This window comes from Trachypithecus francoisi, unplaced genomic scaffold (genome assembly GCF_009764315.1).
Source record: "Trachypithecus francoisi isolate TF-2019V2 unplaced genomic scaffold, Tfra_2.0 Lachesis_group16, whole genome shotgun sequence".
NCBI lineage: Eukaryota > Metazoa > Chordata > Mammalia > Primates > Cercopithecidae > Trachypithecus > Trachypithecus francoisi.
Window position 1 is genome coordinate 76620954 of NW_022681461.1, and position 16846 is coordinate 76637799.

The window sequence follows — 16846 nt, forward strand, 5'->3', positions numbered from 1 at the left end:
GTGAGTCCCTCAGACGGTATTGATAGGATGGGATCTGACAGGTATCTGCACTCACAAGTAACTGGCGATTCACATATCAAAGCACTAACAGGTGTATCTTATGTTACAGATTATTCAGCGATAGTTATGACCTCCCGATTACGTGCGTTGGGTGGAAGAATTAATAATATACGCACCTCAGAATTACCCAAAGAGAAAACTCGATCAGAAGTCATCTGCAGCATCTACTTTTTAGATGGCGTGGTACAGACCTTTAAAGTTACTGTAAGTTCTCTACTTTTTTTTTACTTTTCCTGAATTAATGCTCCTAACAAATAGTTTTCATCTCTTGGCTTACAAAATGAAGAAAAAAATATTTTAAAATGAAAGCTTGAGATCTCAGATCTTGTATGTTGAGATTGCACTGGAAATACTTAAAAATGTTGCCCCCCAGCCAGGCGCGGTGGCTCACACCTGTAATCCCAGCATTTTGGGAGGCCGAGGCAGGCGGATCACGAGGTCAGGAAATTGATACCATCCTGGCTAACATGGTAAAACCCTGTCTCTACTAAAAATATTAAAAAATTAGCCGGGCGTGGTGGCGGATGCCTGTAGTCCCAGCTACTCGGGAGGCTGAGGCAGGAGAATGGCGTGAACCCCCGAGGCGGAGCTTGCAGTGAGCCGAGATCACACCACTGCACTCCAGCCTGGGCAACAGAGTAAGACTCCGTCTCAGAAAAAAAAATGTTGCCCCCATTTCACCTCTGCCCCGAGGGTCTTCCCCTCGCTTCTGTGTGATGTGAACTGTTTGATGCTCGTACGTTGGTGCTTCTGGGAAGTCCTCATCCACTTTCTGAAGGAGACTGGTTTGGGAAGTGGATGAGGACTCCACGGAAGCACCAACATCTGGAAGCATCATGGCGCCCTATATATGCTTCATTAGAGCCCATGTCAGGTTGCGTTTTTTCAGATAGTGATTAGGGTTTATGTTGCCCATGAAACTGAGCTCCTTGAAAACAGGAAAGAATAGAAAGGGTGTTGTTTCCCCTGTGCCTGGCACAAGGCTGGGCACACAGCGGGTGCTCGTTAAATGTGTGAGTGAGTGGGCTGTGAAACAATCAGCCTCACAGATGGCAGGGCTTGGGGAGGTCCTGGCTCATCCCACTTAAAGCCTGTGGCAGAGCCAGCACTAGAAACGAGGTCTCCAGTCTCCCAGGCCAGCCGCAGGAAGATCCTGGGACTGTGGCTGCCTATGGTGCCCTCCCACTCCAGTCACCACCCAGCCCGTGACCTTTGTCCATCTCTTCCATCCTCTGGCCAGTCCTAAAGGAGTTAGTCCCAACCCTGAACTGGCTGCGAGGATCTGCCCCCACCTGTAAAGTTCAGTGTGCAAGGAGAGGCATCAGAAGAGAAGACAGGATGAGAGAACAATTGAGGGAACAATAAAAGGCCACAAGAATGCAAAGGGTAACAAAAACAGATCCCTGGGTCTTCTGCACACCCCATACAAGTTTGCCCACAGCCAATCCCAGGTGATCATGGACCTTGATGTAAGCAGGAGGAGAAGGCAGTTTGTGTGGAGTTTAGTGGGTGCTGTATCTCCTTTTCAGCAGGGATGGGGCGGTGGCCCAGTGCCTTGGCTGCAGACGTCTCCCTGTCAGTGTGGAAGACTCAGGTGGATGACCAAGGTCATGGAAGTTTGGACCCTTCGCCTGGCAGAGAGTGGAAATGGGCAGTAGAGATGGATGTTTCCCAGCCTTCTGCCCTACTCTTCCACCCACTTCCGCAAACACCCAGGCCTCCAGCTATTCCCCAGTGTCAGGGCATCATTTTTTTTTGTAGGTGGGAAATGTTGTTGTAACAAGTGAAGACTCCAGCAAGGAGTTGTCTAGTTAGGCGTCTCCAAAGTCTAATTATGGGGGCTACAACATATACCTGTGACCTGTTTCTTCAGAAGCCAGTTTGGAGGAAAACATCCTCTCAGGAGGACTGTTCAAAAGAATATTCTGCGATTCTGGAAATATTCTGTGCCTGCACTAACCCACAGGGAAGCCCCCCAGCCACATGTGGCAATTGAACATTTGAAATATACCTGAAGAACTAATTTTTTTTTTTTTTCCTGAAACAAGGTCTTTCTCTGTCACCCAGGCTGGAGAGCAGTGGTGTGATCCTGGCTCACTGCAGTGTCAACCTCCTGGGCTCAAGCGATCCTCCCACTTCAGCCTCCGAAGCAGCTGGGACTACACGCACACGCCACTATACCCATCTAATTTTTTAGTTTTTTGTAGGTCTCACTAATTTGTCCAGACTGGTCTCCAGTTCCTGAGCTCAGGCGACCCCCGCACTTCAGCCTCCTGAAGTGCTGGGATTGTAAAGCATGAGCTAGCGGGCCTGGCTTCAATTTTTTATTTTATCTTAATTAAAATGGAAGCAGTCTTTAGTAGTTCATAGTCCCCACTTTGGATTGCTCAGCTTTGGTGAACATTTCTTAAAGTGTGTCAGAAACTCCTATGATGTGTGTTAAAGATGTCAATCCCTTGTCCTGCCTGGGTATTTTGAAACTTGCTCTCTGTGGGGTGGGGCCTGAGAATCTGCATTGTAATTTCTCCCCGAGTTGTCTCGATGTGCCATGCAGTTGGAGAACCACTGACTGAGGAGTCTGTTGGCAAGGTTGTAAATATTTCCCTTAAAAAGCAACTACTTTGGTTCTGTAGAACCTTGTCTTATATCTGATTTCCTTTTAACATAATCTTTCGTAGAATTTTGTGATTACACAAATTCATGAAGGTCACACATGTCTCTTCCAGATGCTGTACACTAATAGTTTAGTATGTGTCTGGGTTCTTTGTTAAAATGTGTGTTTGTCTGTCTTGGAGCTGTTCTTTAACCATATATCCTATTCCTGACAAGAATATGAGTGTTTGTTAGTATGTAACTCGTGTATTCATTCAGCACATGTTTATTGAACACTTACTATAGGCCAAGCTTTGTTCTGGTGCAAAAAATGGCAACAGTGCACAAAACAGAGCAAAATCCCTGCCTTTTTGAAGCCAACATCCCAGTGGGGGAGATGGGCCATAAAAAAATGTGCGCGGAGTCAGGCTGTATTAAGTGCTTTGCAGAAAAGTAAAGTAGAACAAGAGGGAGAGAGTGCCAGGGCAGGGTGAGGTTACCGTTGTATAGACATAACCAGGGAAGTCCCCACTGTTGAGATGAAAGAACCATGTGGTCATCTGGAGGGAGCACATCCCAGGGAGAAGGAACAGTGGTACAAAGGCCCTGAGGCTGCAGCCCACTTCCTTTGGTTGCAGAACACAGTAGAGTCTGGAGTGGAATGAGCAAGACGGGGGGATAGCAGAAGATAAGGGCAGAGAGATAGCAGGGGTAAAGGATGGGGGATCGCATGTAGCCTTGTAGATCATTCTGAGGGCACTGGCTTTTTTTCCTGCATGAGGTGGACAGCACTGGGGCTCTGTCCACAGTTGATGATAGGAGGGAAGGGGCTGAAAGACTGGTGTGGCAGTCCAGGGCAGAGATGATGACCATTGGACATAGTGGCTGTGTGGAGCTGGCTAAGAGGAAACCGAGCCCAGAAGTACTTTGAAGGTGGAGCCAATAGGGTTTGCTGATAGATGGGATTTGAAATGCAAAAGAACAGGAGGCCTCAAGGTGACTCCCAGGTTTTTGGCCTAAGCAATGCAGCAAAATAAGAGTTGCAGTTTATTGAGATGGGGAAGACTGTGGGAAGAGCAGGTCTGAGGGTAGAAGTAATCAGTTCTCCTGTGGGCATGTTGCAGTGGAGAGGCCTGTTATTCATCTATGTAGCAGTGTAGGAATGGTACAGGATAGAAGAGTCAGGAGGTTAGGGGAAGGATCCTGGCTGGGGATACAGATGTGGATGTCACCAGGATAGAGATGGGATTTCAAGCGTGAAACTGGAGGAGATCCCCTGAGAAGCTAGTCGATGGAAGCTGCAAATGGTGCTTAAGCTTAGGAGAGGTGAGGAGCAGGCACTAAAGGAGACTGAGAAGGACCAGCGAGGGAGGTGGGAGGAGGCCAAGAGCGAATGTCTGAGAATCCCAGCAGAAGGAGGAGTGATCAGCTCTGTGAAAAGGGGAGAAGGCAAGCACCTACCCTGAGTGAGCATCATAACAAGCTTTAGAACAGGCTGGGTGCAGTGATTAATGCCTGTAATCTCAGCACTTTGGGAGGCCAAAGCAGGAGGATCCCTTGAGTCCAGGAGTTTGAGGTTACAGTGAGCTATGATTGTACCACGGCACTCCAGCCTGGGCAATGGAGCGAGACCCTGTCTCTAAAAAAATAAAAATAAAAGTCTTAGAGCCTGGCAAACAATGAGCACCCAAAAGTTCTTAGTTATGAACAGCATTGTTCTTATCACGTGGCTGCCACCCCAAGCTTCCAGCAGCCTGGTTCAAAGCTGAATCCCATGGAATTTGAGAAGTTGGAGGCCCTGGTTGCAACTTGGAATATCCCTCACTTTGTACCTTTCTGTGTGTAGGAATTGCTTGCACAGTCTCATTCAGACTCTTTAGCCTAGCCCACCTTGTGACCAGGAGCAGGTGTCAGGGAAGCTGACTAGAATATTAGTCGTTCTTATCTCAGTCCAGGGTGCGAGCCCTGGTGGTGACCTAGTGCAGCAAAGATGACCTCTTGCGGGCGGGGGCCAGGCCAGGAGGCCTTTTCTTATTGTAAATGTGTTTTTTATTATATTTCAATTTATCTTGAGAACCAGGTGAATTATGCAGAATAGATACCTGTATATGTGAATTATGCACTCCAGAGGAGGAGGTGTAGTGGGAACAAACAGACCTGAGTCAGGCAGTCAGACTGTCCCTCAGCTGATGGGGCAAGGCATGGAGCCTCTCAGTGCCTCTGCTCGTTGGCAAGGGAGATGGTACTGACTAGTACACTTTGCAAAGTTGCTGCAAAGATTAGAGACCATATATAAAAAGCCCATTGGCATAATGTCTGGCTCCTTGTATATGTTCAGTAAATTGTAGTTAATAATATATATTAAATGTAATATAAAATCATATATAAATAATTCCAACAAGGGGAGCAGCTAGCTCTTTGACATGTGGAAGGAGTATCTGGTAATGTGCAATGTGTGGACTGGGTCCTTCTTTCCCCACCTGTTGTGATTCTCTTGTGATGGATGGTGCCCTGGACAGAAGGAGCAGGAGGTATAAGCGCTCTTGGGCAGGAAAGGGGGCATGTCCAGGAAATGGGCGTGTCTCATGTTCCCACATTTCAGACCAAATAATCTGAACCTGCTCCAAAGAAGTCTCGGCAGGAGGGGCTTGATAGTTACCTAATTCTCCCAGTGCTGGTCACTGTGACCTATTTTCAAGTACATTATTTGCTCTCAGGCACTCAAAAAAAGGAGCTACCTTTGCCTGTTCTATACATGGTCTATTTCTGACTCATATTGTCCTTTAGTTAAATGGTTTGGTTCAAAGGATTCCTGCAAAGTCTGCCTGTTAAAGTAGAATTTGCCATTTTCCAAGCACTCCATGCTGTTTGCCATTCCTGGGCCTTTGTGCCAGGCTATCTGATCCAAAGGCCTGTTTTTAGCTCGTGCAGCTGGAGGGCAGGGGTGGTGCTTGACCCTGTCCTCCTCCCGAACCCAGATTGGCAGTTGCTTCCTCTAGGACCCCGATCGAGATGACCATTCGTGTGGTCCCCTTGGGTGTCCACCGTGCCTCGACTGTTTCACAGTCCTCGATGGCCTTTGACACTCTGTTACAGCCACTGTCTCCACGGCTGGGGCAGGAAAAGGGAGCTTCTTATAGCCCTGTACCCATTCCCACATCATGCCTGCCCCGTAAACATGGAGCAGGGAAGGCAGTGGAGTCCTGCTCTGGGGAGACGTGTGGCTTCTCACTTCAGATGACGGGAAGGGGAAGCAGAGAGGCAGATAATCCCACCCACAGGGTGGCACAGGCCAAATCACTCTGAGGGCATTTTGAATGGCATTTGAGTATTTTTAGCTGTCTTCCTTTAGGCTGTTAGGTGAGAGCTTTCCTTTCCTGGACATATACTTCAGTGGCTTCTCCAGGAGTAGGAGCCACAGGTGTGTCCTGAGGAGCCAAGAGAAACTGCCCTGGGGTTAGCATTTCATTGTGGATAATCCATGGGAGGCCACAGGGAGTTAACTGTGATTATGAGAGCTGAGTTTTCCGATTTAGACATTATCACTTGGGAATTGCAGCTAAGGGGGAAGGAAGAAATCTTAGACAATTCAATTAAACTCGTATTGTCTTAAATTGTGTTGATGTCGTTTTTCTTAGCCCTACTTCCCATATGTGCTGTGTGGCTTCTTAAAATTTATTAAAGCTTTTCTTGTGGTGGAAAGTGTGTGTGCATAGCATTTCTGAATATTTTAACTCTTTTTTGCCTACAGTAAAGATGTTTTTACCACCAATTAATTTAAGACTTTTCCCACTTGATAATTTCTTCTGTTCTAGAAACAAGACACTGGCCAGGTTCTTCTGGATATGGCGTACAACCACCTGGGTGTGACTGAAAAGGAATATTTTGGTTTACAGCATGATGACGACTCCGTGGACTCTCCTGTAAGTGCCATTTTAAAAAAATGTGCTGAACTCCTGCACGGTTTGCTTTTATATTTTATGTTTTCTTGTCCAACAGAGATGGCTGGAAGCAAGCAAACCCATCAGGAAGCAGTTAAAAGGTTGGTGTGATCTTTTCATTTCAGTTGAACATTAGGTGTTAGTGTATCACAGTCTGTTTCTCCCCTCCAATCATTAGTTCCTGTGACATCTGGTACGTGGAGTTCTGGGCGTCCAGGAGTCATGAGTGAGCTGACTTCTCCCTGTCTGACTTGTGAGTCAGCAGAGATGCTTCCAGATCAGCCTTCTAGGATCTGCCCCAGCTATGGGAAAAAAGGGGAAAGGTGAGAGTAGGCAGCTCAGAGCAAGGGAACCCACATTTCTGTATACAAGGAAGGAGAAGGAAGGAGGATGACCTTTCTTAGTCCGCTGTGAGAGTCAGGGTGGAAGAGAGAGACAGAGAGGTAGACAAACACAAACACCTCATACTTTCCAACAGCATAGTTGCATTCATGGAAAACCGAGCCATAGGTAGGTAATGTCACCAATATAAAAGTCTTCCAAACTACCACTTATCTCTTAGGAGTGGATCCCAATGCTGCAGTTCACTCCTAGTTGGGTGACCAGTCAGGCCACACCATAGCCCACTCTCTGCCCTAATCTGCTCTGAGCCTGATGTTCCAGCATTGCCAGCATTGTTCCTCTTTATGCCATTCATGCCCCCGACAAACCTGGCTGATCTGCAGGGCCTCCCAGTGCCTCCCCTCAGTCTGTTCCATCTGCTGGGAATGCTTTTCCCTCCCACTTCCCTCGCGAAATCCTGCCTTTCTTCAAGGCTGCTCAGATCTCATTTCCTCTCCTAGAAACTGTGGGTGGCTCCCTCGACATTCTATTAGATTTACCATCTCCCATGTTGGGGCTCTGAACGCTCTTGTCCTCATCTCTGTTAATTGCCTTTACTTCTGTCTCAGAACTGGCAAGTTCCTTGAGGTTAGGACCCTTGTTGTATTTCTCTCTGCATCCCCAAGGTGCCCAACTCAAAAAAAGTGGCCAGTGCATGGCGGAGTGGAGAAGGGCAGGTGGATTTGTGCACGCAGATATGCATCACAGGATGCCCCCCAACACACACACACACCTGCTTCAGCACCCAGGGAGTAAGGAGTAGACACAGTGGCCTTCACTCCCGTGTCACTGCTGCCCCCACAGGGAGCCAGATTCTCAAAGTTCTTCCCTCCCATGAACTGCGTCCTCCTCATTCAGAAGTACCCGTGGGAGCCTCAGGGCAACTTACAGACAAATACCTGCCCCATTCAAGTCCCCAGGAATGAGTCCACACAAGGCATGAATAGGTGCTGTCATTCATTCTCTCATTCATGCTTTCAGTGAACATATCCTGAGCTCAGACTGTGGCAAGGTGTGGGGCTAAGCCCTGGGAATCCAGTCCAGATCAAATATGGACTCTCCCCTCAAGGTCCACAGCCAAGTGTGCAGACAGCCCAGAGGGTTTGACATTCTATGATAGTAGTAAGCACACGATAGAGGACAGCCAGAAAGACAAAGAGACTAGGCCTGCAGCGCAGAGATGACAAGTTTTAGAAGAGGGGAAAGGGAGGTGAACAAGCATCCCAAGGCAGCAGGAGGACATTGTTCTCCCCTGATGTGCATATTGTTATAGCGCCATCCACTGGTACTTAGACATGTGGACAGGTGTACTTGGGCACACCCCCATGAGGGATTCTTTGAACACATGCTACAGATGCAGAAAGAAAGCACTAAAGATCAGGGAGGGTAGAGTTCAGGATGAACTAAGGTAGAGGAGGAGATCTAGCAGGTTAGTGAGAAGGACTTGAGTTGCAGAGAACAAGAAAGTGCTCAGTGCCTAGATAGGGCTGGCGGATATTTACTGAGCGATGATGGTGAAATTGACATGAAGAAGATCTTGGGATCTTAGCAGCACAATCTGATCTCCTGTTGCTGTATCTATGAGAAGAAATGGGCTAATTTTATCCACACAAGCGAATTGAATCTGGATGTTGATGTATAAAGCTGTATTTGAATATGTTCATTGTCTGATTTACTAGTATACTAACTTAATATACTTTGCATTAAAAGCATGAGATATTTTGTAGTTTAAAAATAAGTTTGAAATGTGGTATAGCAGAATCAAAGATATCAGTACTCTAATTCTGGTTTTGTCACCAGCTGTGTGACCTAAGGCAAGTCACCTCTCTTAAGTCTTTGGCTTATCTGTAAAATGGGGCTACCAGTAGCAGCCTAGCCCACTCATAGTCATGGTGGTGTCAAAATGCAGGAAATGTACATGAAAATGCTTGAAACGTATAAATGGCTACACAAGTGCAGGCTATTACTTCTTTGTAAATTTTGCATAATAATACTGATGTAAGGATTTTTAAAATTCCAAATACAGATAACGGAGTGCAGTGTTTAAACACAGCCCTAAGATAAACGTGTGATAGGAAGTAGATGATAACTCAGTCTGTGCTGATGTTGCATAAATATTTTGCTTTTTGAAGATGTGGAGATTTCTGAAACAATCAACTAACTTATGTACTCCATATTTGAAATTAGCCCTTTTATAACGGAAAAAGCTATGGTTGAGTGAAAAAATGCGTCACTTATGGAAGAGAAGCAACTTACATACATTGACTTTGTCAAAGGGAAAATTTAATTTGTTTTTGAAAAATGTTGTAGGAGGTTTCCCCTGTACCCTGCATTTTCGAGTAAGATTTTTTATACCTGATCCCAACACACTGCAGCAAGAACAAACCAGGTAACAACATTTTTTTAAAGCTTTCTATTTAGTGTATAAAAATGAGTAACCACTAAAAATGTACTCTTCATTTTATTACTATGGCCAAATAACTTCATTTGGGTGTAACTGCACCAACAATGATGATCCAAGTAAAAATCTGGGGTGCACATACTGACATTTTAATCAGCTAATGAGTTTTCAGTCTTGGGCCTGCTTCTCTTATCTCCTGATTTGGTGCCATTCCCAGCATACTCCCATCTGCCACCTCCTACCTTTCTCACCTCCTTCCACCTCCCTGGCCTCTCCTGCCTGCTGAACACGCTGTGCTCAAAGGACGAAAAGTCATTTTCTACCAATGTAGGCAGGATGTAGAAGACAAATTTGTAAAATAGTCATCCACAGGTCAAACAGCGTGATGTCTCTGAAGAGCTAAAATCGAGGCTCTTGAAGATAATAAGACATCTCTTGTTACAAGAATTTTCTTTCTTTTTTTTTGTTTTGAGATGAAGTCTGTCTCTCTGTTGCCCTGGCTGGAGTGCAGTGGTGCGATCTTGGCTCACTGCAACCTCTGCCTCCCAGGTTCAAGCGATCCTTCCACCTCAGCCTCCCAAGAAGCCAAGATTATAGGCAGGTACTACCATGCCTGGCTAATTTTTTTTTTTTTTTAATTTTTAGTGGAGATGGAGTTTCACCATGTTGGCCAGGCTGGTCTCAAACTCCTGACCTCAAGTGATCTGCCTGCCTCAGCCTCCCAAAGTGCTTGGATTATAGGCATGAGCCACCAGGCCAGCTTTGTTACCAGAATTTTCTATCAGATCCCCAGTTTGCAAGAGGTAGAAAGGAGAGCAGGCTGGATTCAGCTTGTCTTCTCAGTGAATCAGCAAGTGCAGGAAATATGTGAACCAGATAAGGGAAAGAGGGCTGTGATAGGAGTTGTTTACCCCTCAGGGCTTGGAGTCTCTCCCGACCCTGGGCTGGTACGTGAGTTTTTCTGGGTGTGGGGGACAGAGTATTTGGAATGGAGGAGGAGAGTGTCGCACAAGAAAATTGTTGCTGTTTTAACACAGACTGCACAAACAAACTTTCCCTCCCCTGTGGCAATGTTAAGCCCTTTTATTATTGATCCATTTATTTTTCTTAGGGAGGAAAGCTATTTCACCAGAAAAAAGCAATAGATGCTTTATTGAATCCTGTTCTACATTCATCGTGGCCAAAAGACATAATCAAGGAGGCAGCATTAACTCAGGCACAGAGTGCTGTCTTCTTTATTTTGTTTAGTAGTAATTACATCACATTTTAACTTATAATACGTTGAAAGGCCAAATATTAATCTGTTACTGTATTTTGCCCTCTTTGTGCACCTCCTCCCTCTACTATAGCAGACATTGGGGATTTGACTGTATTTTTATTATGTTACATTTTAAGCCAGTGTCCAAGGTGTCTGGTATGACACATCAGGTGACCACACAGAAGCATGTCCTGTCCTCTAAGTTTTCCCCATACCAGCTCTTTATGCTGATAAACTGGGGATGAGATAGAAACACTCAGCCCAGCAGGTTACTTCATAAGCTGACGGACACAGAGCTGGTGATGGAATCTATAAGAATGTGTTTGAAATGACCCTACCAAGGTTTCCTCAGGCCAGTGCTAAATAACACGCTCTGGGTCAGGCATGGTGGCTCACACCTGTGAGCTTCCCAGCACTTCAGGAACCCAAGGCGGGAGGATCACTTGAGGCCAGGAGTTTGAAACCAGCCTGGGCCACATAGCAAGACCCTGCCTCTACAAAAAATAAAATTTGAAAAAGTAGTCAGGTGTGGTGGTGCATGTCTCAGTGTCTCAGGAGGCTAACTAGGAGGATCGCTTGAGCCCAGAAGTTCAAGGCTGCAGTGAGCCATGATCGAGCCATGTACTCCAGCCTAAGTGATCGACTGAGACCCTGTTGCAAAAAAAAAAAAAAGTCTGTATTGAAGGGATGTGTTAAAAACAACATGAATAATACATGTGTGTTTACATGTATATGTATCTTTTATATATATTTAATGTATGTGATTATATATGTACATGCGTACGTGTGTGGGGTTCTAACCAGTGGGTTTTTTAAAAATCACAACTCCATAGTAAAAATATATTTTGTTTCAGAATACAGTATACATACATAAATTACTGAAGCAAACGTTTTATAAAACTATAGTAAGTACCAAGTACTCTGAAGTTTTCTATTCTATTTCCTTTTTTTTTTTTTTTTGAGACTGAGTCTCTGTCTGTCACCAGGCTAGAGTGCAGTGGCGTGCTGTCAGCTCACTGTAACCTCTGCCTCCCAGGTTCAAGCGATTCTCCTGCCTCAGCCTCCCCAGTAGCTAGGACTACAGGCATGCGCCACCAAGCCCAGCTATTTTTTGTATTTTTAGTAGAGATGGTGTTTCACGGTGATGGCCAGGATGGTCTCAATCTCTTGACCTTGTGATCTGCCCACCTCGGCTTCCCAAAGTGCTGGGATTACAAGCGTGAGCCACCGTGCCTGGCCTTATTTCCTTTTTTTAAAAAAATGCCAACTGTGACCCATTAAATTGATTGTACGACCAACTGGGAGGTTCCAACCCCAAGTCTGGACGGCACTGCCTAAACTAGTGATTGCCACCTGTCTCCTGCCTCCTCATAACACTAGAACCCCAGGTTTGTGGCATCCACTGGGCACATGAGAGCCCTCCAGTGGCTGAACTTGAGGGAGAGGATTCCTATGGCCAGTGCAGCCCAGGAGTTTGTCTACAGGGCCCATCCCGGCCATTGGCCATCCACTTCCATACGCTGTGGAACAGAAGCCCACTTCTCTGGAAGCTGCCAAAATCTTCCTGCTGAGCCTTCCTGTCTTTTGAGGGACATCTGTGGAAATGTAGGGCATTCATGATGGAGAGAAGCCTTGGGCACAAATGAAGGCTGCCTTCAGGTCTCCAAAGAGTAGTTATGGGAGAAGGGGAACTAGATGTGCAGGGTCATAGAATTGTGGCCAGTGGGTGGAGGCTACAGGGAGGCAGATTTTAGCGCAGAATGAGGAATAAACAGTGTGTGTGTGTCTCTTCTAAAATTCACTGGTTCATAACTGGCACCCCCCATCCCCACCTTCCATCTTAAGAAGGGTGGTATCCCATTGTGGAGTAGAATGTAACTATGACCTGGGATTTCGGCACCAGATTTCTCTTAATGCAACAGGAGCCATGGTGGGAGCCACCCCCATAACTCTTACAGAGCTGGTGGGCCACCAGGACTGCCAGATATATATATATATATTTTTTGAAACAGCGTCTTACTATGTTGCCCAGACTGGCCTCAAACTCCTGGGCTCAAAGGATCCTCCCTCAGCCTCCTGAGTAGCTAGGATTATAGGCATACACCACCACGCCCAGCTGCCAGATTGTCTTATCTTTGACCAGGCTTCTACCATTAATTCATATGCTTAAAAAAAAAAAAACTTAAAAGGTTTTACCTATATTCCTGGCACATAGTATCTTACCCCAGCTTTGTAGTTCCTGTTTAAGAAAATTCCCTCTGAAGGAAATTTTAGCTCTCAAGAGTCAAAGAAGGTGTATAGAGGTGGTATCTGTTCATTTTTTTGTTGTTGTTGTTAAGGATCTTTGTTAAGGATCTAGGCAGAGAGGTCATTTTTCTGAAGTTGAGATCACAGGTAGGATACCCACAAGAGAAGTCATCACATTTCTGAAGTTAGACATCCCAAGCATCTCTTCTTTTTTTTTTTTTTTTTTTTTTTTTTTTTTTTTTTTTTTGAGACGGAGTCTTGCTCTGCCACCCAGGCTGGAGTGCAGTGGCCGGATCTCAGCTCACTGCAAGCTCCGCCTCCCGGGTTCACGCCATTCTCCTGCCTCCGCTTCCCAAGTAGCTGGGACTACAGGCGCCCGCCTCGTCGCCCAGCTCCAAGCATCTCTTCTAAAGAACTATCCTGTATTCTAATTGTTAAATAAATATCTTCTTCATTGTGAGCCTCCACAGCTGCTATTTCTGATAAATTTAGATTATTCTTTGCAAAATTTTATATTCTGGCAATCTCAGAACGAGGCTCCTTCAAGATTCCTAGGAAGTCTCCCAAACTTGGGTCGGGTTCCGCTATTCTGGTTTCTTTGTGTATGATGCCACGGGGTTGACTCAGAAACTTTGTTCCATATATGACGAGGCAGCATTTGGTGAGTGGTGATCTCCACGTTTATCTTCTCATTTATATCCCTAGGAAGACATACTGATTAGCTGAGCTTGTCAGTGAAAGCCCAGATTCACCATTAGTTTATCTATAACTCTCTCTTTTTTCTCTCAGTAGCATTGTAGGAGAACACTTAATTCTGGTTGAATGTCAGCTTGGATAGACATAGAAACAAACTAGAAAGAACTGATGATGTTCTCCTAGGTGGAAAAGATGGAGATTCCAATACCAAATAGGTGTGAATCAGCAAATGTATGTTATACTGTCTCTCAAGGCCAGGTGGTCAATACATTGTGGGTAGTTAATTATAATCAGAGTAATAATATCAGAGTTACGACATGGATCCTAAGCTTTTTAGCCATTAAACATGTAAGAAATTTGTAGCATAGTGAGTTTTTTAAATAACATGATCATCCAGGTTAAAATAAGACACACTGACCTCACATATCCTATCTGAGCTTCGATTTTGTCATCTGTAAAAATGGAGATAGTGGTACCTACCTTACAGAGTTATGAGGCTGAGATAAGAGGGGAAGTTACAAAGTAGTACCATGTACACAGCCCAGAACTGTGCACATAGAAGGCTGTAATACTGTTTGAAGCATTCCCATCTCAAGCCAGTTCCCTGACCTTTATAAATTTGAAGGAATAATGAAACTGATTTGTTTAAATTATCAAAATTATTTCTCTCCTGCCCCTGTGCACTTCTGCCCTGTCTATATTAGATTTCAAGAGATTTCCCTTTTGTCATCTTGGCCAGACACTGGAATGTCTATCCCGTTTGAATCGGGGTTTAAAAAAGCATGGGAGCTAGTGGCCAAGTGTCACATGTATGCCGCATCCCTAAATAGAAGTCTCCCCAGGGTGCTTCCTGACCTGCGCAATGCTGCCGACGGCCTCCTTTCCCCACTCCCCAGGCAGAGGAGCAAAGTCACAGGCCAAGGGGCCTGCCACGACTTACGCACAAAACAGGTCTGGAGTTTGGAAGTTACGTTTGCTGGTTGCCCAGAGATGAGTGCAGAATTCAGCTTGGAGGTCCTGGAAACTTCTAGTTGACTGATGTTTATGCTTTTGCTGATGCACCCACAGTTCCTGGGACACATGAGAATGCTCAGCTGGGGGTCTGTACCCCAGCCAAGGAGGTATCTTCCCAGACTCCCCTCCTTTTAGCAACTTCATGCAGATGGAGCTTGGGTGGATGGATCCTGGCACGGTGTTCAGAACAGTGGCCCTGCCGGTGTGTGGGCGCTGCCTGTGCACAGCACCTGTGGTTTCTGGTCATCGAGGGCAGGGATGCTCACTGACAGCGGAACCCACAGTACCAGCCCATCTTTGGTGGGCTCTTTCCACCCCATTCATCCCTGCTCAGCTCTTCATAGGACAGCCTGCGCTGGCAGAAAATTGCCCCCACCAATCAAGACGTAGGGTATCAACATGGGCCATCAGTAATGACAGGGCAGCTTTACAGAGAGTAAGGTAGCACCTGATACCTTGGACCAAAACCATATTTTTATGTATCTTTCACATGTACAGCTCTTGTCTTTGACTCATCAAACTTTCTTTTTTTTTTTTTGCTTATTTCAGTTTGAGTATGAATTAATGAAAACAATTGTTTCATAGGCACTTGTATTTCTTACAACTGAAGATGGATATTTGTGAAGGAAGGTAATGAGAATTTTACATTTTTCTTTTCCTGTTAGGCTAGCAAAATTCCTGGTTTTAATCTAATGAGTGTTTATTTCTGGTAACAATATCAAATCTAAACAGAGTGGATGTGGAAAGCATCCTGTACAGCATTAGGCTTTGGACATCTGTTTTTATTATACCTCAGACTTGGCTGAGAGAGGCTAAGGATTGATAACTTTGTTTCATGTTATTTCGGTTTTATTACAAAGGATGCAGCTATCTTTCTGGTAAAGACCTGAGAAATTTTAAAGGGAGGAGGAGACCCAGAATGTACAATGGGTTTCATTCAGGAAGGCAGATCCGGCCTAATTTAGGTCCACTTCTGAGCCCCTTGGTACCCATGGATGACTCATTTTCTCTCTGGGAGGCTTTTTGCTCATCTGCCTATCATTCAGTGCTTCTTGTGTTACCAAGACCATCTCAGTGACTAGAAGGGAGAGGAAATTCCAAGCCAGTGGTCCCTGAGCTACCTCCTTTTCTTGACTTAGGGAAGAAACTGCAGCAGGTAAACTGGTGGGAAGAGCACAGCTTATTCCCAATCTCTTTACCACGCCCCCAACCCCTGTGAGTTTAGCCCTGGGGAGGAGGGTCTTCAGAGGCTACCAGCGTGCTGTACTGTGAGGGAGTTGGAGTCTCATTGGGGAAATGACACCATATCCCATGAAGCAATTAGGAAACAATTAGAACCAATATGGGCAGTGGAGACCACAGTTGTCATAAGATTTCAGGAGCCCCTGGGGTGTGAGCTAGAAAAGTCTTTGTAGATTGCTGGGATGAGCCAGAATTGGGTTGGGTAGAGAAGTGAGGAGGTGGATTTCCCTGGGCAGTGAGAAGACACCCCACCCCCGACAGTCCCACTTGGAAACCACATGCTGAGAGCTTACAGGAGAATAGAAAGGGCTGTTCGTGTCCTATGTAGGCGGGCATCTTACATCTAGCAGGCAGAAGAGAACTGTTGAAGGTTTTTAAGCAGGAAGGATGGGGCCATATCCACAAAGATAGTATCAGCGTGCACAAGGGAAGACTGGAAGAGGCCAGGGGTGGTTCAGTCTGGATGGAAGGGAATGGACAGCCTTCAAGGAAGCTGTTTTAGCATCCAGGCCAGAGACCTGGGGGCATGGCAGTGAAGTTTGTGGGGAGAGGAAGTGGAAAGATAGAAACAAGAGACACCTTGAGCCGGGTGCGGTGGCTCAAGCCTGTAATCCCAGCACTTTGGGAGGCCGAGGTGGGCGGATCACAAGGTCAGGAGATCGAGACCATCCTGGCTAACACAGTGAAACCCCATCTCTACTAAAAAATACAAAAAACTAGCCGGGCGAGGTGGCGGGCGCCTGTAGTCCCAGCTACTCGGGAGGCTGAGGCAGGAGAATGACGTGAACCCGGGAGGCAGAGCTTGCAGTGAGCTGAGATCTGGCCAGTGCACTCCAGCTTGGGTGACAGAGCGAGACTCCGTCTCAAAAAAAAAAAAAAAAGAAACAAGAGACACCTTGAGGAAAGGATTTCCAGAGCCTGTTGACTGTTGAGCACTCATAGAATTATAGAATTCTCATCACTTAGCTCATCCTCCCATTCAAGGTAGGAATGATTCACTTCCCCAGCACAATC

General features: G+C 45.8%; 1 protein-coding gene across 6 annotated transcripts in view; it reads left to right on the top strand.

The window, feature by feature from the left end:
- The window catches only part of PTPN3 (protein tyrosine phosphatase non-receptor type 3), a 161181-nt gene that overhangs the window by 74527 nt on the left and 69808 nt on the right, over positions 1-16846 (top strand). For 5 of the 6 annotated variants that reach the window (XM_033237859.1, XM_033237861.1, XM_033237860.1 and 2 more), the window contains exons 2-6: positions 110-264; positions 6468-6575; positions 6652-6694; positions 9285-9363; positions 15176-15220. In XM_033237859.1, the coding sequence (XP_033093750.1) occupies positions 110-264; positions 6468-6575; positions 6652-6694; positions 9285-9363; positions 15176-15220 (430 nt within the window). The remainder of the gene's footprint in view (positions 1-109; positions 265-6467; positions 6576-6651; positions 6695-9284; positions 9364-15175; positions 15221-16846) is intronic. The other variant, XM_033237864.1, reaches the window with a different exon arrangement.